Source organism: Fusarium odoratissimum, assembly GCF_000260195.1.
Source record: "Fusarium odoratissimum NRRL 54006 unplaced genomic scaffold supercont1.25, whole genome shotgun sequence".
NCBI classification, from domain to species: domain Eukaryota; kingdom Fungi; phylum Ascomycota; class Sordariomycetes; order Hypocreales; family Nectriaceae; genus Fusarium; species Fusarium odoratissimum.
In genome coordinates, this window is record NW_022158778.1 from 141,735 (window position 1) to 164,519 (window position 22,785).

The 22,785-nt window shown below is 50.4% G+C and overlaps 7 protein-coding genes across 19 annotated transcripts; 5 read left to right on the top strand and 2 right to left on the bottom strand.

Annotated features, from left to right (window-relative positions):
• Nucleotides 1–261: 261 nt before the first annotated feature.
• On the top strand, nucleotides 262–2,308 carry FOIG_12150 (uncharacterized protein; the record flags this gene model as incomplete). Its single annotated transcript, XM_031212920.1, has 4 exons — nucleotides 262–339; nucleotides 394–1,381; nucleotides 1,437–1,780; nucleotides 1,851–2,308. 4 exons carry the CDS (start codon nucleotides 262–264, stop codon nucleotides 2,109–2,111), a joined length of 1,671 nt encoding a protein of 556 aa, XP_031057216.1. The 3' UTR covers nucleotides 2,112–2,308.
• Nucleotides 2,309–2,486: 178 nt separating this feature from the next.
• On the top strand, nucleotides 2,487–5,110 carry FOIG_12151 (eukaryotic peptide chain release factor subunit 1). Of its 7 annotated transcripts, XM_031212923.1 has the most exons (6): nucleotides 2,487–2,739; nucleotides 2,875–2,959; nucleotides 3,021–3,070; nucleotides 3,128–4,259; nucleotides 4,315–4,557; nucleotides 4,624–5,110. In XM_031212923.1, exons 1-5 carry the CDS (start codon nucleotides 2,704–2,706, stop codon nucleotides 4,317–4,319), a joined length of 1,308 nt encoding a protein of 435 aa, XP_031057219.1. In that variant the 5' UTR covers nucleotides 2,487–2,703; the 3' UTR covers nucleotides 4,320–4,557; nucleotides 4,624–5,110. The 7 variants fall into 7 exon arrangements, with proteins under 7 accessions (XP_031057219.1, XP_031057223.1, XP_031057218.1 ...); XM_031212927.1 differs by having other exon boundaries at nucleotides 2,875–3,070; XM_031212922.1 differs by having other exon boundaries at nucleotides 4,315–5,110.
• A 40-nt stretch (nucleotides 5,111–5,150) lies between these two features.
• On the top strand, nucleotides 5,151–9,726 carry FOIG_12152 (uncharacterized protein). Its single transcript, XM_031212928.1, has one exon. It carries the CDS (start codon nucleotides 5,354–5,356, stop codon nucleotides 9,440–9,442), a length of 4,089 nt encoding a protein of 1,362 aa, XP_031057224.1. The 5' UTR covers nucleotides 5,151–5,353; the 3' UTR covers nucleotides 9,443–9,726.
• Nucleotides 9,727–9,984: 258 nt separating this feature from the next.
• FOIG_12153 (uncharacterized protein) lies at nucleotides 9,985–12,563 on the top strand. 2 transcript variants are annotated; one of them, XM_031212930.1, is made up of 3 exons: nucleotides 9,985–10,526; nucleotides 10,576–10,882; nucleotides 10,936–12,563. In XM_031212930.1, exons 2-3 carry the CDS (start codon nucleotides 10,783–10,785, stop codon nucleotides 12,366–12,368), a joined length of 1,533 nt encoding a protein of 510 aa, XP_031057226.1. In that variant the 5' UTR covers nucleotides 9,985–10,526; nucleotides 10,576–10,782; the 3' UTR covers nucleotides 12,369–12,563. The 2 variants fall into 2 exon arrangements, with proteins under 2 accessions (XP_031057226.1, XP_031057225.1); XM_031212929.1 differs by having other exon boundaries at nucleotides 9,985–10,882.
• Nucleotides 11,178–19,052, bottom strand: FOIG_12154 (uncharacterized protein). 3 transcript variants are annotated; one of them, XM_031212931.1, is made up of 8 exons: nucleotides 18,913–19,052; nucleotides 17,501–18,771; nucleotides 16,594–17,441; nucleotides 15,325–16,546; nucleotides 15,030–15,276; nucleotides 14,102–14,936; nucleotides 13,375–14,048; nucleotides 11,178–13,319 (listed from the first exon to the last, which is right to left on the bottom strand). In XM_031212931.1, the coding sequence occupies exons 2-8, from the start codon at nucleotides 17,593–17,595 to the stop codon at nucleotides 12,591–12,593; spliced, it is 4,650 nt and encodes a 1,549-aa protein (XP_031057227.1). In that variant the 5' UTR covers nucleotides 17,596–18,771; nucleotides 18,913–19,052; the 3' UTR covers nucleotides 11,178–12,590. The 3 variants fall into 3 exon arrangements, with proteins under 3 accessions (XP_031057227.1, XP_031057228.1, XP_031057229.1); XM_031212932.1 differs by having other exon boundaries at nucleotides 12,485–13,319; nucleotides 17,501–19,052; XM_031212933.1 differs by lacking the exon at nucleotides 18,913–19,052 and having other exon boundaries at nucleotides 12,955–14,048; nucleotides 17,501–17,744.
• FOIG_12155 (60S ribosomal protein L10a) lies at nucleotides 17,770–21,576 on the top strand. 2 transcript variants are annotated; one of them, XM_031212934.1, is made up of 3 exons: nucleotides 17,797–17,999; nucleotides 18,087–18,264; nucleotides 18,319–21,576. In XM_031212934.1, exons 1-3 carry the CDS (start codon nucleotides 17,981–17,983, stop codon nucleotides 18,773–18,775), a joined length of 654 nt encoding a protein of 217 aa, XP_031057230.1. In that variant the 5' UTR covers nucleotides 17,797–17,980; the 3' UTR covers nucleotides 18,776–21,576. The 2 variants fall into 2 exon arrangements, with proteins under 2 accessions (XP_031057231.1, XP_031057230.1); XM_031212935.1 differs by having other exon boundaries at nucleotides 17,770–18,264.
• Nucleotides 19,185–22,351, bottom strand: FOIG_12156 (GPI mannosyltransferase 4). 3 transcript variants are annotated; one of them, XM_031212936.1, is made up of 4 exons: nucleotides 21,070–22,351; nucleotides 20,556–20,941; nucleotides 20,364–20,491; nucleotides 19,185–20,304 (listed from the first exon to the last, which is right to left on the bottom strand). In XM_031212936.1, the coding sequence occupies exons 1-4, from the start codon at nucleotides 21,176–21,178 to the stop codon at nucleotides 19,374–19,376; spliced, it is 1,554 nt and encodes a 517-aa protein (XP_031057232.1). In that variant the 5' UTR covers nucleotides 21,179–22,351; the 3' UTR covers nucleotides 19,185–19,373. The 3 variants fall into 3 exon arrangements, with proteins under 3 accessions (XP_031057232.1, XP_031057234.1, XP_031057233.1); XM_031212938.1 differs by having other exon boundaries at nucleotides 20,556–21,011; XM_031212937.1 differs by having other exon boundaries at nucleotides 20,556–22,351.
• Nucleotides 22,352–22,785: the final 434 nt, after the last annotated feature.

Consider the following 22,785-nt stretch of genomic DNA (forward strand, 5'->3'; position numbering starts at 1 on the left):
TTGGAATCATACAAGGTAAACGTGCTTCTCAAGAGATGATGCAGTGTGACATGTAGACCAGTGGCTTTTAAGGTTGTCAGCATAGACGTATGCGGACATGGTGTAAAACAAGGATAGGGCTGAAGGTTGGTTAAAAGTGATGATCGGCATCAGGCCCATCATAGCCTGTAATCAAATAACCCCTTCTTTATTGTCACTCAACCTGTGACGACATGAAGTCAATCCTGTCCATAACCTTGACGATAGTATTTTGCTCTGAAGATGAGCTTCTGTAATGGAGGGGTTCAGTGTGACATTCCAGCTGAGCATGTGGTGGATGCTGATATGAATGGAATTGGTGTAAGTCCATTACTTTGATTCACATCTGTTCTATTACTCACATATTCTATGTAGGTTGTATTGTCCTTTGTCATCACATCTGCAATCTCGGTCATTGTGGCCGTCATGGCCGTTCTCAAACGCGGCATACCCAAGCAGCAGTATATGCGAGTCGATGAGAAGGTCCTCTATTGGATCGGGGTCAGGAAACCTGCCAACGAGTCCCCTAGCAATCTTGGCTATCAGTCCCTTCTACTCGCATTGAGTGACCAGATGTTGGCCGTTGGGCTGTGCTATCTCATCGCCATGTATGCACAAGTCTGCAAGGTATCGCTCTATTCCTTTTATATCGGCGCCCAGCTAGGCTATTTATCATCCACCGTTCACTTATGCACGCTGTTAGTGTTGAAGTCGTACTTCAGAAACCATCCAAAGCAAGCCCTCTTGCGTGGTGGCTTGATGATGTTGTTCCTGGGTCTCCTCGTGGCAACCCTGATCCTAGAGTTCATTACACTATCCGAGCCGCGCGACAGGCTATTTCTCTGCGGCCTTCACTATCCGGTATTACCTCGTCTAGGATCAATGGGTGTCAGATGCTTCTCAATTGCTGTGATGCTGGTCTTTGTCTACTGGAACGCTTTCCGATCGATCAAACTGGACAACTCTCTAAGATACGAACTCGAGAACAACACTTCCAAGAACACGATCCTACGATGGATATATTCGGGGGGTCAGAGAAAGGTAGACTTTCAGAAGTACTTGGGACATGAGGAAAAAGATAAGCGCCAGCGGAATCGAAAGAAGGCGGCAATACTGGAACAAAGTCCTGAGTTTTTGGAAACCTTCACCATGGTGACACCGCTTATTGTGGCCGAGATGGCTGCCTCAGTTCTGTTTGAGTTGCTGGTCGCCATCTTCTCATTTTCAATTGCCCTGTACACACTGGTCATTGGTGTTTTCTATCAAGGTGCCGACGTCAAGCCACTATTGACCGCGAGCTTTGGGCAGATTATGCCTATGCTTCTTCTGATCGTTATTGCTCTGACAGCAGTCGAGGTTGGCAGTGAGTCTGTCACACAAAACATGAAATTTGAGACATTGACTGAAATATCCTATAGCAATCAAGAACTTCCGAAGGATTGAGATCGAGATCGAAATAAAAAAACGTCCCGCCTTATTACACAATACTACGAGGGGCGGCCCAGGACCAGAGAGTAACGATGTGCTCTCGAGCCGAGTACAGTCGTTCAACTTACAGAACAGCATGACAGGCGTCACAGAGGATGTGTCGTTGCAAAATCCTCCTAAAACCTATGGGACCTCATTATTGCCTATGGCTGCTGCATCTCATAGTCAACCAGACCTCTCAGGCACTGCTGGCTTTGGCACAAGAGTCGACTCAATGACCAGATGGATGACACCAAGGAGAACGACGACAATAGAATTAGAAGAGGGGGGACGGGTAAGTTGCTCTTGTTTTTCCATATCCAGTGCCTCCTTTCAAGTGTTGTAGACGAACTAACATGCACCAGTCTCTACTTCATGCTGCCGATTCAACTTTGGATCTTCTTGACATTGCTCTTAGAAGCGCCAAAGGAATAACCTATGCTGCGATCTGCCTTGTTCTCTTCCTCTTGGCTGGGTATTTTGTTGCATGCTTTCTCTTCTATCAGTATGTGGTGCCAGCTACTGCAGGAGTATTCATCATAGGAGGCATATTTGACCTTCTTCGAGGCGTACGAGGCGTCCACAGAATAAGAAGTGAAAGGCTTCAGAAGGAAATACAGATATGATGCAGGCAATATACCATAATAGGATGGCATTTGTTTATTCATACTACCTAGGCGTAGAATCCAAGCCTGCTCTGACATCATATTCTCGTTAAATAGGTAGGTAGTCAGTCATGAAGCACACCGAATTACTCACCCAACATCCATCGTTCGCCAAAACCGAGGCATACCTACAGGCAGCAAAAGCCCATGATTCAAAGAGCCTGGACTGGGCTGTCAGCAGTGAATATATGTATTAGAGGCCCACTCGGGTACCAATGATTTCAAGCAAAGTACTTCAAAATGTAGTGTCCCCGAAGGCAAAATCCAAGTTACGTAGTGGAAGTGTGAAGTGCATTGACTTCATTGCCCCAATTAAGCAGCAAATGAAAGTGGGTTGTGTGCTCTGTGGTGTGTGGGTGTGGGTGCCTCACTAGGTCATCGCTCGCTGCACGAAAAAATCTGGCACTAACATCCAACTTTTGGGATCTTCAGGCTCCAGAGTCCAGTCCAGAATTAATAGTTCCACGACTCCCAGACTCTCGAGGAGAAATCTCTACCGGAAGAATACCACTCACATACAAAGGTCTGAGCTAAGCACAGTTCAACCGCCAAAATGAGTGACGCTCAGGCGAACGAGGCCGAGAAGAACGTGAGTCTTATCCTCATCCCAGCCCTCGAATGCCCCTCTTCTTTTCTCGTGTCGTCCGTTGCCCCGCGATCGAGAAATTAACGTCTAGGCCATCGACAAACCCCAAAGACAATGGCTGACAGCATCGTTCAATAGATTGAGATCTGGAAGGTCAAGAAGCTGATCAAGCGTCTTGAAGCCGCCAGAGGAAATGGAACCTCAATGATTTCCCTCATTATCCGTAAGCCGTTCTCGTGAGACAAGCCCTCCCAAAACGCGCACTAACTCGTGTGTCCTTTTAGCTCCCAAGGATCAAGTCTCTCGAGCAGCCAAGATGTTGGCTGAAGAATACGTACGGCTTCAGAGTCCTCTCGAAATTCCCCTATGACGACACTAACAACCCCCTCAGGGTACCGCCTCCAACATTAAATCTCGAGTCAACAGACAGTCTGTCTTGTCCGCCATTACCTCGACCCAGCAGCGCCTCAAGCTGTACAACAAGGTGCCCCCGAACGGTCTGGTCGTCTATTGTGGTGAAATCTTGACCCAGGAAGGCAAGGAGCGAAAGGTCAACATCGATTTCGAGCCCTTCAAGCCCATCAACACCTCCCTCTACCTGTGCGACAACAAGTTCCACACCGAGGCTCTGGCCGAGCTGCTCGAGTCCGACCAGAAGTTTGGCTTCATCATCATGGATGGTAACGGTGCCCTGTTTGGAACTCTTAGCGGCAACACCCGTGAGGTCGTCCACAAGTTCTCTGTCGATCTTCCCAAGAAGCACGGTCGTGGTGGTCAGTCCGCTCTCCGTTTCGCCCGTCTGCGAGAGGAGAAGCGTCACAACTACGTCCGAAAGGTTGCCGAGTTGGCTGTCCAGAACTTCATCACTGCCGACAAGGTCAACGTCGCTGGTCTCATTCTTGCTGGTTCCGCCGATTTCAAGAACGATCTCAACGCCTCCGACATGTTCGACGGCCGTCTTGCGACCAAGGTTATCAAGGTTGTTGACGTTTCTTATGGTGGTGAGAACGGTTTCAACCAGGCTATCGAGCTGTCTTCCGAGACTCTCGGCAACGTCAAGTTCATCCAGGAGAAGAAGCTCATCGGAAAGTACTTTGAGGAGATTAGCCAGGACACTGGCAAGGTTTGCTACGGCATTGAGGACACCCTCAAGGCTCTCGAGCTCGGTGCCGTCGAGACTCTGATCGTCTTCGAGAACCTTGAGATCACCCGCTGGGTTCTCAAAGACAGCAACGGCAGTGAGGTCATCCTTCACACCACCAAGCAACAGGAGCAGACCAACCGTGACAAGTTCCTCGACAAGGAGACTGGCCAAGAGATGGAAATTGTTTCTCAGGAATCCTTCCTGGAATGGATTGCGGAACACTACAAGGACTTTGGTACCACTCTTGAGTTTGTTTCTGACCGATCCACCGAGGGCAACCAGTTCGTCAAGGGTTTCGGTGGTATCGGCGGTCTTCTCCGCTACAAGGTCAACTTTGAGCAGCTGGCTGACTTGAGTGACGACGATGAGTACTACGACGGTGAGTTGGCATAAATTCTGGGAAATGAGAGCTCTCGATTCTAATGAGCAAACAGATTGACCAGCGGATCCCCTCGTTACCAGCGAGGGATCGACTCAAGTTCATCCGTCCATGTACAACAACAGTGCCATGCGCCCCGAGGCGCAGAGGTCGACCGATGCCGCGCCGATGTTAATCGCCCAGCACCGCTTGGTGGAGAGGGACAGTCTCGCGCCTCTCCATTCTTCCCGCCAGGCATCGCGACCCAGTCCGCTTCGCACAATGATGACGGCTTGAGTTATGATAGACGGGAATAGAGGTACATCTCAGACCCTCCAATTCTTGCACCTCAGGAAATCAGAATGTCAGGTCTAACGGCTGGTAGGCCCAACCATTAAAATTGAAAGATAGCGGTGGCACGGCGGCTAGGGGATCGATCTTGAGGGTCATCATGGGTAACGCATCATATCGCGACGTCCGGCCTGAAGATTGTTGTTATTTGAGTAGAGTCGGCGTTAGCTGGCTGCAAGGCTTGTCCCTGATTGGGCATATATAGTCATGAGCAGGCATTACACGCCGGGTCAACGAAATACTAGTCGTATGCATGGCCATTGTTCTGAGTTGAAGTGAAATAATTTGATGTACTCCATATCACCCAACTGAAAACAGAGGGGGCGGATGAAAAGAGCCTCTCCATCCGGGGGGGGGGGGAATATCCATAAATCAGGGGGAAATCACATTATACTTTACGATTTCATGAAATAAGGCTTACTAGCATTGTATGATATCGTATTATTGATCACCGCGTATTTGAACAATATTAGCTCCATGCCCCATTCCGGTGTTTCTGGTCACTGTGGGGGTCCGCGGACCTTAGGTACCTAGGTAGGTAGGTACCCAGCATGGATGTGCTACGTCAATACAAGCTTACATGGGCTGCACCTAGGATACCTGGAAATGACCTATCAACGAACACATCTTGTCAACATCATTCCATCTCATCTTCTCACCGTCATATAGTTTTCCCTTTCTCCCGTCTCTGCGCTACAGAGGGACCTCAGCTCAGTGTCAACTGAAGCTGTCGTCAGGCGCTTAAACATAATTATCTTCTTATAATGCCTGAAGACTCCCCTCCACCAGCGGCCAACCAGGCTGGCCGCGCCATCCCCGTCGGCCTCAACGAAGCAGCACTCGATTCCCCGACTTTTCGTGTAACCGCTGCAAACTTTGGCGACCAAGTCGATGCTATAGAAAAATGGCTCAACGGATATGCTCAGTCGACGTCGAAACTACTGCACGATATCCTCGCCCTCGAAGAGACGATTAATACCTTTCTCGTGAAGACGATGCCCTCGGCGGCTGACGGCGTTGTCGACAATGATTATACATTTTTGGCTTTGAAGAGGGTGGGCGATGGATGGCGAGAGTATTGGATTCAGATGATAAGCACAATGAAGAAGATGGAAGGTCTAGTTGTCGACCCTATTCGGCAGTTCATCGTTGGCGATCTCAGGAACTTCAAGGAGTGCAGGAGGGCCATGGAGCAGGCGCAGCGAACGTTTGACTCTACGCTCGCTCGATACGTCAGTCAGTCAAAGACAAAGGAGCCCTCAGCTCTGCGCGAAGATGCCTTTGCTGTTTTTGAGACCCGAAAGGCATACCTCAAGGCCTCGATGGATTACTGCCAGCTTGCACCGCAGCTGCGCTTTAGTATGGATAAGTTGCTTGTCAAAATATGCAGTGAGCGTTGGAGCCAGCTGCGGCGTGCCAAAGAAGCAGCAATCGACACTACACGCTGGAATCAGGAAATGGAGCGCATTCAGGGTTGGTCGAATGAAATGGGAGCGTCTGAGATGGTTTTCAGGCGAGAGTTGCAGTCTGCCAGGAGAGAGATTGGAGAAAATGCGCTCGCAGGATTCAAGCCATCCCGTGAGCTCGAGGACTACAGCACTTCAACCGTTCCTTTCCTCGGCACTCGTGGCCCCATCACTGTTCGTCTTGAGGAAGGTGCCACAGTTGTCTCTGAAAAGCAAGGATGGCTGTTCCTGCGGGTGCTCTCAGGGAAGCCAGCAAGACATACGTGGATCAGGAGATGGTACTATTGCCGTGATGGCATCTTTGGTTGGCTGATACCAGGGCCTCTGGGAGTTCTTCAGGGTGACGAGATTGGAGTTCTGCTTTGTAATGCAAAGCCGGCTGTGGCTGAAGACAGACGCTTCTGCTTCGAGGTCAAGACCAAGAGCCAGACAATCCTGCTCCAGGCAGAGACTCAGGGCGAGCTGACCGAGTGGTTGGAGGTTTTTGAGGTTACCAAGAAGCGGGCTTTTGAAACCAGCATGAACAGAACTAGTGCTTCTCTTCCCGGGTCCGTTGATCCTGCGTTTTCCATCTCTCCCCCCAGTATTCCCGAGTTCTCTGCCAAGGCCCTCGACGCACAGATCGGTATCTACGATGAATCAAGCCCTAGTATTGACCGAACAAACACACTGCCTATTCCAGGACCAGACGGTAACCTCAGTACACGACAGAGCTTTGACGTTAACGGCAGCATCTCTCGTCGTACCATCACTGCTCTGGGTCGAGACCTGGCTCGAGAAGAGGGCGAGAGTGGCCGTGAGCATGCTGCCAGAATCATCCAAAAACTCGACCTACATCGCAAAGCGACCTTTGGCACCCAAGGCCCCGAAGCTGGACAGGGAGGTTCAGCTTCCACGACTGGACTGGCTAGCATGATGGCTACTAGCCACACGCTACCGCCAGGATTTCCAGGGTCTGTTGGAAGCACAACAAATTTCAGGCAGACGCCTAGCATGCTGCCATCGGTTGACACACAGGTTGGCACTTTGGCTCCAGCAACCCTGGCCAAGCCACCCTCGATGACTGGATTGAGTCGTATTGCAGTCCTGACAGCAGGAGAACGCCAACCTGTAGGTAACAATAGGAAACTCCCTGCGTCTGTGGTTGCGAACTACTGGGGAACAAGTCTCTGGGGTGCAATGAACGCACCGCCACAACCCGTCCTTCCCAGACTCGATGAGGATGACCCTATTGGTGTTGTCGTTCCTGGAAGCACCGTAGGACAAGGTGTTCAGCGGAAGGACGGTGGCGAATACTTCCCCCGAAACTATCCCCCAGAGTTGAGAGCGCAACACGCACAGTTTCGACTCCTTTTCCCAGATGCGCCATTGGAGGAGAAGCTGGTGCTTGTCTTCCGGGCCGCCTGGACTGGGTCTCCTGAGCGAGGGCCCGGCAAGCCAGACATGGCGGGCGATGGCCGTATATACGTTACACCCGACAATATGTACTTCTACGGACAACAAATAGGACTCGTAACGGCCTACAGTATCAGCCTTGATATCATCAGTGAAGTAACGGCAGCGCCAGGCAGGGACTGCGACTTCATTTTCCTGCATCTGAATGAAAACGCCAACGAAACAGGATATACCAGGATCACTATCAAAGTTTTCTTGGAGGACCTTGGTCTACTCCACACCCGTCTCAACCTACTAATCGATGACATCCAGGCTGAGGAGCCCATGGATGTTGAGGCGATCATCACCACCTTGATCAATCTCGAAATGGAAGAGTATGACCGCCCAAGTCCCAGTGTCGAAAGCTGGGAGGAGGTCTCGGCAAACACGCCCATGGATGACGGTACTTCGATGGGGCGGCCCGTTGCTCGGCGTATGGAGTTCAGCCCTCCGCTTCGTCTTTCGAAATCGAGGACTCGACATAACCATAAACTTCACTTGCCAGCTCGCCCTGTCATTTATGAACCAGAGGGCATGAAGGAGATGGCGGCTGAGCGACACTTTGAAATCAGTGCCAAGTCCTGCTTCCACGTTTTGTTCGGTGACAAGAGTTTCGTATTCCCAAAGCTGTACTTTGAACGACGTGCTCAGCAGATCGCTCAAGGACCCTGGGTTCTAGTTGATCAAGGCAGGATGAGACGTGACTTCCAGTTCAAGGTTGACTACAAAGATGTCTTGGGTCGGTCCAAAACGGCCGATGTTAATGACTACCAGATCATCGATGTCTTCAGCGATCACGTTACGTACGTGGTGACTCATGTCAAGACGGCGTGGCATCTGCCTCACTCAAGCTGGTTCAAGGTTGTGACCAAGATTGTCATAACGCATGTAGCCAAGTCCAAGTGCAAACTAGCCATCTACACAAAAACGGATTGGTCCAAAAACCCAGCGCTCTCCAAAAACCTGATTGACCGCCAAGCCATTCACGATGCTGCAAGTGACGCTGAAGAGTTGGCTGAGGTTGCTACGGATCAAGTTCGAAAGCTTGGAACTCGCAGCCGAACAAACAGAGCAATTCAGGTGTACGGTCAGATTGGGCAACAGACAGAGGTGGTGGTCTTCTCGCCTGCTGCAACAGATTCAACAAAGAAGCAGGCCATCAAGCCTCGAACCCTGACGACGATGGTGTTTGAGACGATTCGGTCCCTGGGAGAGAGTGCAGTATCGTCACTCATCATGTGGGCTATTGCTGTGCTGCGCAACTTGTTCAACTTGATTACAGCTCAGTGGATCATCCTTGCGCTTCTCGCATTCAGCACACTGACAAATCTCCTACTAACGTCGAACGAGACTTCGACGTGGTGGAGAGAGCGAAGAGCAGCAGGATTCATGCAAAACATCGGAATTCGACCCAACTCCATGATGAGCAAGGCCATATACTTTGCGGATCTGGATGCAGCATCGGGGACTAATCAAGGGTTGTCTTTTCCCGAAAACAGCACATGCTTCTCGACCTTCAAGGATCTACTGGATACGACAGATATGGATACGCCCTGGGAGGATGCCGGTGCTAGTTTGGCTACACCTACTAGTCGTGCTACAGCCCGTCGACTTCGACGGACTCGACAACGGCTAGGATCGTACCGACATGACTTGTTAGTAGCCATGAGGGTTGTCAACAGCATTGAGCGAGAGATGCTACAGTCAGAATGGGAGAATTGGTTGGTAGATGAAAAGTTCCTCTGTGATGAACTGGATACTATGCTTCAGCAGCAAGGCGACGCAAAGGGGCAGAAGAAAGGGGCAGAAGCCGGCAAGGGGTCACAGAAGGTCATGGAGCCTATACCAGCTAAGAGACGGCAGGCCCTCGAGCAGTGGCGGGATACTTACTGCGGGAGCTGTAAGCAGGACTACCAGGTTGCGATGAAGGATCGGAAGTTGTCGATTGTGTAATACAATAGAAAGAGCATACTTTGTTATTGGGTAGGGTGCCCTAAGTAAGTTTCCTTGGTAGCTAGCTATACATATATGTGTAAGCAAGCACTTGAGAGGTGAATAGAACTCTCGGGCTCGCCCTCGCCTGGCGAATTTCATCTGTCATCATACGTACGTAGGCGGAGCGGACTCTGTCACAAATTCCGAGAAGCGGTGCTTAACATGGGCAGCAGCTTGACTAATCGGGAGTAGGATATTCTGGAATTGATTATGCATAATTCTAGTCGTTTTCGTTCATACGGGAGAACCAAGGATGCAGCGGGTCTGTTTGCCTTATCACAGCTGACAGTGCCTTGTCCTACTTTAATTATCTATGAAATAGCCACCTTTCGGAAATGTAAGAGATTGAGATTACCTTAGTACTTTGTATATTCATGAGCTACCTTGGTAACTTGATGCCGTGCTCCCGATGCTGCGAGGGGACATTGTCGTGGATGACTAAGCTGTGAGGGTATTGAGGTGGTGTAGGTGAGGGCCTAGGCTTGGCCACTGAAGGTTACCTATAGTGGAGGTTAGGTTAGTGACGTCAATCGCGGGAATGACGGCAGTTGATCATGGCCCATAGCGGCCGAGAGAATTAAAAAAGGTTCTTGGTATGATTCCGACTGCTATTTCTAGCGTTGGTTGGTCGTTGGTCTTCTTGGCTTTATCTCATCTTGTTCTACTTCTGACGTCTTCATCTTTGAAACTTAGCGACTTTTTGGACTTTCCTTGTTTTATCTCGTAAGCAGGCACGAGGCTCATATTTTGCTAGATACTAGATACTCCTACTCTCACACTTACTCTGATCACTAACTAAATCCAATCCATCCGCCGTTAATCTCCATACCTATCTATCCACTCGGCCAGCAGCTATGGGGGTAAATCACCACGAACCTCTAGGGGCTATGGGCCCTGTTGAGTGGGAACAGGTGCCCCAAGACGACCTTGAAGAGTTCCTAGCCGATGTTCTTTCCGAGACGCAGACCGTAGTCGAATCTATTCCAGCGCCAGCCAAGAAGGACGCTTCAAGCTCTGCAGGACGAGCTCGATCCAAGACGGAGTCGGCGGCTTCAGCTCCCGATATCAAACGTGCTCTGACCCTGCGACAGAAAGCTGAAGCCATCGGCCAGGCACAAGATCTGCAGAAGGAGTGGAAGGAGATTAAAGTCAGCGCGAAAGAGAATCCTCTCGGGATCAACGTCTATAAGCTGAGCGCCAAAGATGGACGCGGCGCATGGTTTGCTCGCCGGAGTGTACACGAGGGGCTGTCCTTTGACGACTGGAAGAAGGGTCTTTCTGTTGAGTTTTCGGAGACGATGAAGGTCCAAGGTGCTCCTGGAAGTGGCAATATCCGTGGTATCGGTGCCGACAAGCGCGTGGAGGACAAGCAGATTGGTGATCATGGCCAACTGCAAGGTACGCCGAATCATGCCATCACTACCAAAACATCTTTAGCTGACCACCAATAGTCTTTCAACTTTCTGCCCAGTTCCCTGGTCCGACCGCCCCGCGAGACTTTGTGACTCTTCTTCTGACTTCCGAGACCTCCGTGAAACCCACCCAAGGATCCCGGCCCCTCCGACAGTACATGATAGTCTCAAAACCTTGCGAGCACCCCGAGTGTCCTCCCCGCCAGGGCATTATCCGTGGCTACTACGAATCAGTCGAAGTAATTCGTGAAGTCCCAGTCGACAACTTTGCCTCTAAGAGATCCCTGTCGTCGGCCGATCTCCTGAATCGAGACGAGGGGAGGATAGCAAGCCCAAAACCTGGCAGCGAGGGCCACGGTTCAATGCCACTCGACGAACCTGCCACGGCTGTCGAATGGCTCATGGTGACTCGTAGTGACCCTGGCGGCAGCGTCCCGCGCTTTCTTATCGAGAAGGGGACACCACCAGGCATCGTGGGTGATGCTGGCAAGTTCCTTAAGTGGGTGACGTCGAAGGCTATGCATGGATTTGCTGAGCCGGAAGAGACTGGCGAAGCAAATAAGACTACTGACGTCACTGAAGAATCTATAACGAACGATGCAAAGTCCACGGCTCCGCCGAACCCTACTGCTAATCTTGAAAACACCAAGGCTGAAACTGCCATGTCTCCAAACCAAGACGACCCTTTCCCGGGCAGTAATGGGCTGTATGGTGTCATAGCTGGTGCTATAGGGGCTGCCAGTTCCTATATTCCTACAAGCCTGCTCAAGACCTGGGGAACTGGTTCTGATTTCGTGTCCACTGATGGGAGTGTGTCCGACACTCACGCGATTGCTGAGGAGCAACATGATGACGATAGCGACACCTCCTCCATCAGAAGCTTTGCGTCAGCCCTTGAGAAGAGTGTGACTGCCGAGAACAAATCCCCTGATAGTCTTGTTGAGTCCCAATCGGAGACTTCCCGCTCCAACCCGCAGCAATCACAGCAGTCACTAGCCGATAAGGAACTCAAGAAGCTCGAACAAAAGAAGAAAAAGCTTGATGAGAAGATGGCTCGTCTTGAGGAGCGGCGACAGAGCAAGCTTCTTGGGGACAAGGAGAAGGACGCTGCTACACTGGCCAAGTTGCGTGAGAAGCATGAAAAGGAGGTGGCTAAGCAGGAAGAGAAGTATCGCCGCGAGATGCGCAAGCTCGAGGAGAAACGTGAGCGGGACCAGCGTAAGGCTGAAGAGCGACGTCGCAAAGCAGCCGAGCAGGAAGAGAAGAACAACCTCTCACTTGAACTTGAGCGCATTCGTGCAGAGCGAGATGTTGCTCGTCGTCAGATCGAGCTCCTTGAAGGACAGGTTGGCGAGTTGCAGGCACAGAATACGATGCTTGTCCGCAAGCTTGGTAAGAACGGGCTGCTGGACAGTCCAGGTTCTCCATCACCGTCCATTAAGAGCATTCAAAGAGCCCACACAGAAGTTTGAGATACCATGTTGGAAAGTATTGACTTAGTCAGGAGAGGAAAGGGGGGGGGAGTTGCTCATAAAAACTACTATTATTCACATACCGCACACGTGTTACGGCCGTTATTCTACTGCGAGGCGTCAGGGGAGCTCGTTTTTCAATAAATCATGAATAGCATTAAATCATTACTTTTCTCTTTTCTTGTTTTACTTGCAGGCTTATCTCTTTGTTTGTGAAGTTTCCTAGAAAGACTGTAACAAAAGACCTGACATATGTCCCAGGCCGTCTTGCACAACACTGCCTGACTTGTTGATCCTCTCACAGAGACCAGAATCAGGCTGTTTTCTTGCTATCGCTGCGGAAGCACGAACAACCCGTGATAAGATGGCGAAGACCTCAGGTTTTGACGCATATCCAAGAGGTCCGTCTTCTTGGCTCGCGAGATTCTGCATTGCTTCTAACCCGGCACTGGTCCATGTCGTAAGTGAGTCGAGAGAAGGGTCATTAGACTCCCATGTCAGGTTCTCGTAGAGAGCAATCCAGCGCTGTGTCTCTCTGACCTCATCCACGAACAAGTTCTGCTCCTCAATGACAAAGAGTGAATCATCAAACTTCATTGCCTCCTGCAGCTGGTCCTGAATAGAGACCGCGTTGTTCTTGGGGGTTGGGTACCGAGAGTCACCCATGATCCGGCGCACAACGACCTGGCGGAACGTTGGGCTACCAGCGTAGTGCTGGGCTAGCCATAAGAGAAGACGATTTGCCGCTTCGATAGGTACAAGAGCTTTACCTAGAATGCTCTGGACTGCTGCGGATCCCACGTCTCGAATATCGTCGTCGTCATCGTTGAGGGAGTCATAGAGAGCGAGGATAGCTGCAATGTGTTCTTCTTGAGTCCATGGTTGGCCTACCTCAATGATGGAAAAGAATGAGCAGAGTGATTCGACTGTAGCGAGACGAGTATCAAAATCCTGAAAAGGTTTTAGTGGTCAAAGATCGTATATCACTGGCTTCCCCTTCACTCACCTTGTCATCCAGACCGGCATCGGCCATCATATGTCCCCAGTTCTTGATTCCCTCTGGGGTGACAACCTGTGCTCTACTGAGGATGGCGATGATACAGCCACTGATTCTGATTACCGCGTTGGCAAGGGCTGGGTTGATAGAACTCAGTGGCAGGCTGCTCCAAACCTCCAGAAGCAGATCCGGTGAAACGAGGCTGATATTTCCACTCTTTAGAACCTGGTCCAGGATCTCTGTGAGGTTCTGCAGAGCAATAACACGAGGCTCAACGGGTCCAATCTTGACACAAACATCGCGGTACAGGTTGCAGAACTTGCCCACGTCTTGCTCTGAGAGGCGAGAAATGTCCCAAAGCTTAGGAACTGTCTCAAGGCCAGCCACTATCGTGTTGACGCCCATGGTCTTGCTCAGGAATAAGGTGTTGAGGTTTTCGATGGGGCCACTACCCTCGGCGATGGAGTGGACTTCGTGGATTACCCTCTGTGCCCTGAGTAGAGCCCCCTCTCGGTTGTTGGAGGTAGGGAATTCGAGTTGGATAGGATCAATTGACCCGGGCCTGGGGAGAGCTCGTACAAGATTTGCGACCTCAAGATACGCGGCAGGAATTTCAGGTGAGTCCAAGGCCTGGATTTCGCGCCAGTACTCAATGAGAAAACCGGAGAGCTTGGGGATGTCGTCTGTATAGTACGTGTTAGCGGATTTTCTAATTTGTCGATACAGTCTTTCTCACGTTGCAACTGCTCAGGCATAACCTCGCTCAACCGATCAACGATATACTTTAGTGCCAGCAGAACGCCATGGACATGGTTCTGAACATTCCCGATTTGAGAGCGAACAGACTCAGCGGCAATACTGGTGATAGTATCGAGCCATTTAGCGTGCAGGAGACACGAGCATAGAGTTCGGGCTGCAATCTCGCGGACGTGCCACACCGGGCTGGCTAGATACTTTGCGATATGTATCTGAAGCTCTTCACGAAGTACCTCAGGGGGACCGGCTCTTCGAATGATGTCAAGGGCTGGGAAGACTGACTCGGCCGCAGCTGAACTGGCAGCAATGGACGCCATCATCTGGTGGCCTGACTTCAGAAGGTGGAGGAGAGTCCTTGGAAGGGAAGGGTATCGGTGGTAGGCGATCCGGTTGGCTTTACCATCCCAGCCTGCTTCCATGAGTGCTTTGCTCTGATGGGATCCAAAGAGACAGTCAATGAGACTTCGGAGTAGAATCAAGCCGCAGTTACGGATGGCCCATAGTTCAGACTTGAGGCCATTGGCTGCCAGCTCGAGGCACTGCGGTAAGAATTTCTCAGACTTGTTGCCCATGGCTGTCAAGTAGGAGCTCTTGAAGATCTCCTTCAGGCAATTATAAGCATGGACCTGGGGCAGATTCGAACCGTCTGTCTCAGTGACGCGGGCTTCTTGGCTGGCGATCTCCATGAGCTTGTTCATGACTTGTTCAAAGGAAGGATTAGGCGCATTGGCGGATAAGACGCCTGTCATCATGGCAGGGATACCGGCAGATCGCCGAGTGGTCGATACCTGAGCGTTGATGGCTTCTAACGTGCCCTACTTTTGGTCAGTTCCCAACCTTCTATTCCATATCTTGTAGAGTATACGTTTTGAAAATGTAGTGACTCAGCAGGTAGATAGTTAACTTACCGCATACCACTGCTCAAGAAGAGTAGTACCACCCTCAGCGCCAGCTTTAGCTTGGTCTAGGTGCTTAACAAGTTGGCAGCATGTAGAGAAAGTAAGGGCGACGGTCGTAAAAGCGCCGCGGTGTCTTAGACTGGCTAGTTGGGTAAAGGATAAGTTCCCTATTCTTTCATAAGCTTTCTTTGACGGGCAGATTCTGCCTTGGCGGGAGTGTTGCTTGATAGAGAGGATAATGATGCGCATAAGATTGCTACTTTTTTTTAGTTGAAGCAATACTCAAAGTCATTGATTGACTTACCTGGCTTCATGTACAGATCGGAAGCTGTAGCTCAACACATCTTTGGTGTCAAGTCCATCAACCTCTTCTAGCTCCTGGGGCAAATGGCCTTCGGGCGAGTCATCACAGAGAATGTCGCGGACTGCTGCCCAGACTCTTTCGCAGCAAGTGACTAGAGCGTCTTGCAGAGCCTGTACGGACTGTAACTCGCCTTCAGAAAACTGAAGCTCTGAAACCACCTGCCACATGTAGCACAGGGAAGCAAAATCACCGTGCAGCGGCGCATCTAGAACCGCTCTGCCGAGATCCTTCTCGGCGACTACTAGCCTCGCTTCCAGGCCTCCTATCAGCTTTGAAAGAAGTGCGACTCGATGTTGCTCATTTTCAGCGAGCCTATACAGTAGCTGAGATACTCTAGCGACACCGTCTGAATGATCAGCTCGAGCAGTCTTGCGAGCAAGCTCTTCAGTCCGTCTCAGAAGTTCTGTAAGCTCTTCGGTGGGATTTGGTTTGCCTTGCTGGGCCATCAGGTAGAAGTTCCTGTACCGGCTATCCGAAAAAATCCATCTGAGTACCGTGGCAGCATGACTTCGAATGTCATCAAAGGGATCCATGATCAGGTCAGACAAAGCTCGGAGCCATGAGCTGCCAAACTGATCAAAGAATAGTGTCTGGTCATCTGCAGTCTCCCACGTTTTGGACTTTTCTCCTTCCATTCGAAGAATGAAAGTGACGGCCTTGAGAGAAGCACTATGTCGCTGATAAGAAGCAGTAGGTGTTAGCTCACTACACAAGAAGCCAATGTACCAGAATAGGAACTTCTCGTGATACTCCAGGCAGTGCACCAGTTGAGCTTCGGGGAGAGATATAAGGTTGGTCCGATAAAGGATATGTTGCTCCTGGACCTGGCCTGGCTGTTCCTTTTGCTTACGGGCGGCGGCTCTTGGGATGCTCTTCTTGAGCACGAAGATGGCACCCCTGACCCTTCTGAACATGTCTCGAACCTTTCCGGCTACTTCATTTCTGAACTTGGCATCTGAATCGGCAAAGTATGTGGCGAGATGCTTGCGGAGTAGGTCAAGGGCTGTGGATGAATATGGCCTTGTCGTTGATGGAGAGCTCATGAGTAGTGAAAGTGCGAGAGAGCGAACTTCGTGAGATGGATGGGCCAGGACACTCTCTAGAACCTTCTCGTCGAGCACAATCGATGAGTCGCTATTGGCAGATTTATCATCGCCGAGTGCTGTTGCAAATTAGCAGGCGTTAGGATATGTTCATTTGGTGCCTTACCGGGCTCTTCTACTAAGCCAACCTTCTTGCCGATCTCTAACGCTGCCAGCTGTAGCAGAGCCGGGAGATTGATATCTATCTCATGACCTGCAGAGACAGCCTCATGTTCATTCATTCTCTTCAAGAAACCCAGGGCTTCAGACTTATCCGCCTTGAACAGAGGGAGGAAGATATAGTTTTTGGCTGGTTCTAGAATGGATGGCTCCTCGTTTATGGCCTCAAGCAGCCATCTGTGCCAAGTCTCAATGCTCAACTGTCCTGAAGTTTCTCGTTGGTCTTGGCTTCTAAGACCGCGGTATACGCAGACAATAAACCTTCCAGCAGTAGGGCAGACAAAGTGAAGCGTCATCCAATGGAACAATTCAAAAATGAAAGACTTCCAGACTTCCAAGGGGTTTTTTGATGTGTCCTTTTGTTGAAGAGTGACATAGCTGGACCGTATCTCATCCAGGGTGACAATGTCCTTGGCAAGGAGATGGTCCAATGCCTTTATAGCAGATTTGGCCAGCGGTTTTGATGATTTCCCAGTCACAATCGAGACAAGATTGTCCAAGATGGTAGACTTGGTTTCTTGGCCAGTTTTCTCATCCGGATTCCTCCTGATGAGCTGAGGGAGCAGGTCGAGAACCAGTTTCATTGACCGATGGTTGTCTGACTCGTTCCATTCAACATAAAAATTGAAGAGTTGTATAGTAACATCCCTAGAATAGGCCCAGAGTTTGAGACTCTGTGACTGCGATTTTGACGACTGCTCAACAAAACCGCAGAGTTTCACGCATGAGTTGCCTGAAGCACCTCTTGGCTGAGAAGCACTTTCGAGGAGTCTTGTGAATATCGATTGGGCCCAACTACAGATAAAGTTTCTTTAGGATATTTACATGAGAACGAAATCGGAGGAATTGCGCACCTTGACTGTTCTTCACTTGACTGTTCCTCGACCCATTTAGAGATGTGATTCGAGTTGGCGATTAAGTCGTCAACCTGTTGAGCCGTGTCTTTCATCTTGATGGGTTTTGAAGAGCGTGGATACGACGACTTGTAATTTCGACGTCGTATTTCAGACAAAGACAATTACCAAGGAAACTGGCCGGTACTTAACTTGGTTCATAAATCTACCACGCCTTGAAGCCGTCGTCAAAGCTTGATCTCTTCGACAACCTAAAGTGCCATAGGTTAGGTAGGTACTTACCTTAGGTACACCTTCGATGAGATATCACGTGAAGGATCCCGTGAGAAAATTTTGCCCTGGAAGGCGCCCCACCTTCCGTCGGGGCGCACTTTCTAATTTTGCACCAAAAATCAACTGCGCTCAGAATTTCTGATTTCCTAACCCAACTCGCCCTGACCACCATTAGATTATACAGCTATCTATTGGGAGACTGTCAAGATGTCGAAGATCACAGTCGGTACGATATATCCCGGAGGAGACTGAACTCACACGAGGAGTTACAGTACAATAACAAGACACCGCAAGAATGCTAACGGCGATGCAGCTAATGTCCGGACGCAAGTCGGAGAGCTCTTGGAGTACTCCAACGAGACCAAGAAGCGTAACTTCCTTGAGACTGTTGAGCTTCAGATCGGCCTGAAGAACTATGACCCTCAGCGTGACAAGCGTTTCTCTGGCACCATCCGCCTGCCCTCCATCCCCCGACCCAACATGTCCATCTGGTACGGCCGAAGAATCGACAGAGCCAAGAGAATTGGAGGCTAACAAATTGACAGCATTCTCGGTGACCAGCACGATATCGATCGTGCCAAGCACGGTGGTGTTGACGCCATGTCCGCTGATGACTTGAAGAAGCTCAACAAGAACAAGAAGCTCATCAAGAAGCTTGCCCGCAAGTACGACGCCTTCGTTGCCTCCGAGGCTCTCATCAAGCAGATCCCCCGTCTCTTGGGTCCTGGTCTGTCCAAGGCCGGCAAGTTCCCCACTCCCGTCTCTCACGCCGACGACCTGACTGGCCGCATCAACGAGGTCAAGTCCACCATCAAGTTCCAGCTCAAGAAGGTTCTCTGCATGGGTGTCGCCGTCGGCAACGTCGAGATGACACAGGAGCAGCTCGTCGCCAACATCATGCTGGCCATCAACTACCTCGTCTCTCTTCTCAAGAAGGGCTGGCAGAACGTTGGAAGCCTTACCATCAAGGCTTCCATGTCTCCCCCCAAGCGCCTGTACTAAGCGTGTTTCTTTAGCCTCTGCCTGAGATGGCTTGGCAATCGTGTTCACTGAAATGTGGACTGCAGCTTAGACTAGGATGGCAGGAAAAATAAACACAATGAGACAAATGTGCTTTTCAAACGTGATTGTCAACTGACCCATCAAAAACCTGGATGAATATGTACAATGGAGATGGTGGAGAGTAATTAGACTCCAAGTTAACCTATCATTGTCTGCATCGCCAAGCTCAATGTTTTGCAGGGCAACACCATGAATGCCGGGATTACAACTATCGCCGGTTGCAAATTTACGGCACTACAGGCCCTATGGGGCTATCAATGACGTGACTGGCTTTCTTTAAGTCAACTCAATTTCCAGTTCATTAGCTGCGAGGAGATGTGAGCAGGGTTTCTTCCAAGCGAAGCGAATTGGTGGGGGGGAAGGAATCAGCTTTTCGAATGAAAGATGATTACAATTACCACAGGTGGAATCATGGAAACCGAACGTTTAATGACCTTATCCCATAAAGCCGAGAAAATTGGAACGTCATTAATGATTTCTATTTCATAAGCGACAAAGAAAATTCGACAAAGCAGTCATGCCCCCCCTTTTTTTTTCTCTAATTTGGGCAGCTTTTTGTTACTCTCCAGGCGACGAGGCCCCGTCGCCCAATAACCCTGGCCAGGGTGTCCCAAACGCCGTCGTCGCCAAAATCCAGATCATCCAGGTTCAGGTGTTTCCTGTAACGCCATACCTCTCTAAATCGTAGCCCCTCTAAGCCCTTGTTGGACAGGTAGGGATCTAACCATGTCGCTGATGCCGGGGCGATCAGATATGTACCGTTCTTCTCCTTCAGATACTCCTGGTTTCGTCTGTCGGCGGGAGTGTCGCATGTGGCGAGTCCGTAGAGTTGCTCAAGTAGCACCTCACCCTTGAGACCCATAACGTCTCGCGTGGTCAGGAACTCATTCTTGCCATTAAGAAGCCAGATTGGCGGTGTATATGTCTTCCACCAGATAGCTTGGGTGGCATCTGGTTGCTGACTCAGGAAGACCTGTCCCGGCACCACACCTCCCTGATGGTAGATACCCATCAACGAGCCGAGGACGAGGTTAAACCCGATCCAAACTGCCGTAAAGCCGTAGAGTATTGTTTGGTTTCGGGGCATGCGAATTGACGAAAGAAATAGTGGTACCGTAGGGAGCAAGAATCTCGCCTCCTGATGTTGAAACGCCGATAGTACCACCAAACCAGACACTGCCGACCAGAGTCGGATTGACAGTTTGGGTCTGATTATCAACAAAGCTGCAGCTGGGCCCAGCAGCAACGGCAAATTCCCCACCAAATGCTGGTACCAAGGATGAAGGCCATGCTGCGCCAGGTTCTCGGTTGCTGAGTTATACTTGAAGTTGTTCAGAGGAGTGATTACAGGTTTATGGATCAGGTCGGTCCATGTGATGGGACCTGGCAGGTAAAACGCGGTGTCCAGACCGATGGCAATGACAGTTGTCAGTGCCGCAGCTAACGTCAAGTATACGAGAGACGTAGGCCTGTGGATGTGTTAGCTTGTTCATGCATTTCCGCGCCAAGCGCAAATAGGGTGACTCACCTCTTCCAGAACACAGGGAGCAGTCGAAGCCCAGGAACAACAAGAAATGCTGGAAACGTGATTCGATTGAATACACCGAATACTCCAACTATTCCAAGCACTGTGGCAGATAAAACACATGACCGCTGCTGTGTGTCGAATTTGAAGTCAGCTGATAGTCTTATCAGTGGTAATGGTGTGCAAGTAACGTACCCGTGGATCAGCGACTCGCTGGATCAGAACGAGACTCCACGCAACAACGAGCGTCTCTACCGAGTTGGAGAACGTGTGCGTCTGATAGGTCCAGGTCACGTAGGACGAGGCGACAAGGAGAACGGCAACACGGCGATGCTTCGGTGACGGGATCAACTCATGCAACGCCCAATCTTCAAGAACAAAGCTGATGACAAACATGAGAACGCGCAGAGTCCAGAAAACCGCAATAGGTGGGATCTCTCCGTCTTTGCCGTTACCGATCCATAGCCACCGCAAGAGGAGCATAGGAAGACCATAGACGGGCCATAGTGGGAAAACACTACGGATAGGGTTCTCGCTTGTAAATTCCCAAGTGTGTCGAACGGGATAACTAAAAATTTGGCCTGGCGCGAATTAGCAGCTGGACTCGTAGTGGCAGTCTGCATGAACAGAGAGGGCATCAAAGTGCATCATCTGGACATGCAGGCATTTCAACAAGAGAGCAACTGGGAGCTGGCGCAGAAGAACATACCAGCTATGACCTCGGGCCCTTGGAAGTTCTCGTCCGGGTGTAAATAACTGGGTGATAGCGCAAACCACAGCCTTATGAGGACGAGCGTGAGATATGTGCGTCGCCACATAGTTGATCTTAGCAGCTGTGAATCGGGAGAGCAATCATGAGCTTAGTTTCGAGGGAAAAAGGCATCGAATGTCCGCATAAACAAAGACCGAATGTGAGCGCTTCGACTCGATGCGCTCCTATAGCTGGCGCTCCAGTGTCGCAATCGCAAAGTGGGGGAAGTAGAGAAAAGTGTCAATATTTCGCCGGTCGCAGGAGATTCGAGCTAAGCAGAGTAAATCCGGATCGTTGTGCGCCGCTGATATGTACGTCGTATGCTGTTGGAAGAGTTTCGAGTCGTGGGGGTGGAAAGGGAAGATGGAAGGTTTATGATGGTCTATTATTAGATCGACGAATATGCGAGACACTCCCCTAGGTCAGGAAAGAATTTATAGGAAGAGAAGAGACAAGGAACCAAAACAAGAATGGAAGAGGAAATGCGAGAATGATGTATGTATGGGTAGGTGGTGTAGGTGAAGGTGAAGCAAGGTATGGAGGTCATGTTCCGTTTAAGTGAGTGACACCCACCCCCCACCAGAGACAGACAGATCCATGAGATATGGATTTATTCGCCCACCGAGTTCAACAACAGGACATTGATGAATTGGACTGGCTCAAAGCGAGGGGCCACTTCATGGATCAAGGATCAGCAACCAAATCTCATCAGGAATGATCAGCACAGAAGCTCGACTCGACTCGTCTCGAGAGCCCAAGCTATTAATGGACAGGGCCCAAGGGGAAACATTTCAAGCCCAGGGGGAGCGCCAGCTTACAACGTGGCCAGTGGGAGACGACGCCGTGATCCGGGATTGGCGGCACTAGCTGGATCCCAAGGCTAGGGGAAGGGACTGACGATGATGAGGTCGGGTGGGTGGGCATTTGGAAAAGGTCCACTGCGTCCGCTAGAAGCTTTTTTCTTTTAGGGGCTTGGGCTCCCTAGATTGACAAGACGGGACAGGGGGAGGCGATTTCTGGGGGAGGTTTGACAGACAGACGGACGAGCAGGCCTCCTGGAGCTCCGATCCAATATAATAATATCATTCTGGTTGAGCTCTTGGATCCATCCATGCTCGGTGACCTATGGCTGGGACAAGTGATTTATCAAGACATTCTTGTAATTCTATATCCCGGAACAAAATCAAGCTACCACGGTAACCTAAACGCCAGAATGATACCACGACGAGCGAGCGGCTCTGTTGATGGATGGATGGATGGACGGATGGACCTGGAGCTTCAATTCTAGGTATCCTGGCCAGCGCTAGGCCCATTGCAATCATTGATCTAATCATCGTGGCCGCTGATACGCCAGCTTCCAGCCACCAACGGGGACAATTACCACGAAGATGGTAATCTTGGAATTGAATCGGATGGCAATTAGTTAGTGGACAATTAATCAATGGCATGACCTTTTTTTTCTCACAGGCCTCCATGTCAACACGTGTTGGGTGGTGTCCTGTCTTCGACGTAGTACTCCCGTTCCACGAGTGACTCAGCGCCCACAGAGGGCAAAGAAAGTCGCATGATTGCAATGATATACCGTTGCAAGACAATGTCCATGCATTGCTGGCTGCCGGAAGCGAGCTCGAGTACGGATACTGCCGCGGGTCTGCAGAATGCTTTCAGAGGCTG

What these genes read in the sequence shown, in the direction of transcription:
- FOIG_12155 (XM_031212934.1), top strand. An exon ending in CGACCCAACATGTCCATCTG is followed by an intron (nt 18,265 to 18,318) that starts GTACGGCCGAAG and finishes ACAAATTGACAG; the next exon opens with CATTCTCGGTGACCAGCACG.
- FOIG_12154 (XM_031212931.1), bottom strand. Translation starts at nt 17,595, where the DNA reads ATGAAAGACACGGCTCAACAGGTTGACGACTTAATCGCCAACTCGAAT. An exon ending in TCAAGTGAAGAACAGTCAAG is followed by an intron (nt 17,442 to 17,500) that starts GTGCGCAATTCC and finishes CTTTATCTGTAG; the next exon opens with TTGGGCCCAATCGATATTCA. An exon ending in TGGCTTAGTAGAAGAGCCCG is followed by an intron (nt 16,547 to 16,593) that starts GTAAGGCACCAA and finishes AATTTGCAACAG; the next exon opens with CACTCGGCGATGATAAATCT.
- FOIG_12153 (XM_031212929.1), top strand. Translation starts at nt 10,339, where the DNA reads ATGGGGGTAAATCACCACGAACCTCTAGGGGCTATGGGCCCTGTTGAG. An exon ending in TGATCATGGCCAACTGCAAG is followed by an intron (nt 10,883 to 10,935) that starts GTACGCCGAATC and finishes GACCACCAATAG; the next exon opens with TCTTTCAACTTTCTGCCCAG.
- FOIG_12151 (XM_031212921.1), top strand. Translation starts at nt 2,704, where the DNA reads ATGAGTGACGCTCAGGCGAACGAGGCCGAGAAGAAC. An exon ending in CGAACGAGGCCGAGAAGAAC is followed by an intron (nt 2,740 to 2,874) that starts GTGAGTCTTATC and finishes ATCGTTCAATAG; the next exon opens with ATTGAGATCTGGAAGGTCAA. An exon ending in AGATGTTGGCTGAAGAATAC is followed by an intron (nt 3,071 to 3,127) that starts GTACGGCTTCAG and finishes CAACCCCCTCAG; the next exon opens with GGTACCGCCTCCAACATTAA.
- FOIG_12156 (XM_031212936.1), bottom strand. Translation starts at nt 21,178, where the DNA reads ATGTGGCGACGCACATATCTCACGCTCGTCCTCATAAGGCTGTGGTTT. An exon ending in AGGGCCCGAGGTCATAGCTG is followed by an intron (nt 20,942 to 21,069) that starts GTATGTTCTTCT and finishes AATTCGCGCCAG; the next exon opens with GCCAAATTTTTAGTTATCCC. An exon ending in AGCGAGTCGCTGATCCACGG is followed by an intron (nt 20,492 to 20,555) that starts GTACGTTACTTG and finishes TTCGACACACAG; the next exon opens with CAGCGGTCATGTGTTTTATC.
- FOIG_12152 (XM_031212928.1), top strand. Translation starts at nt 5,354, where the DNA reads ATGCCTGAAGACTCCCCTCCACCAGCGGCCAACCAGGCTGGCCGCGCC.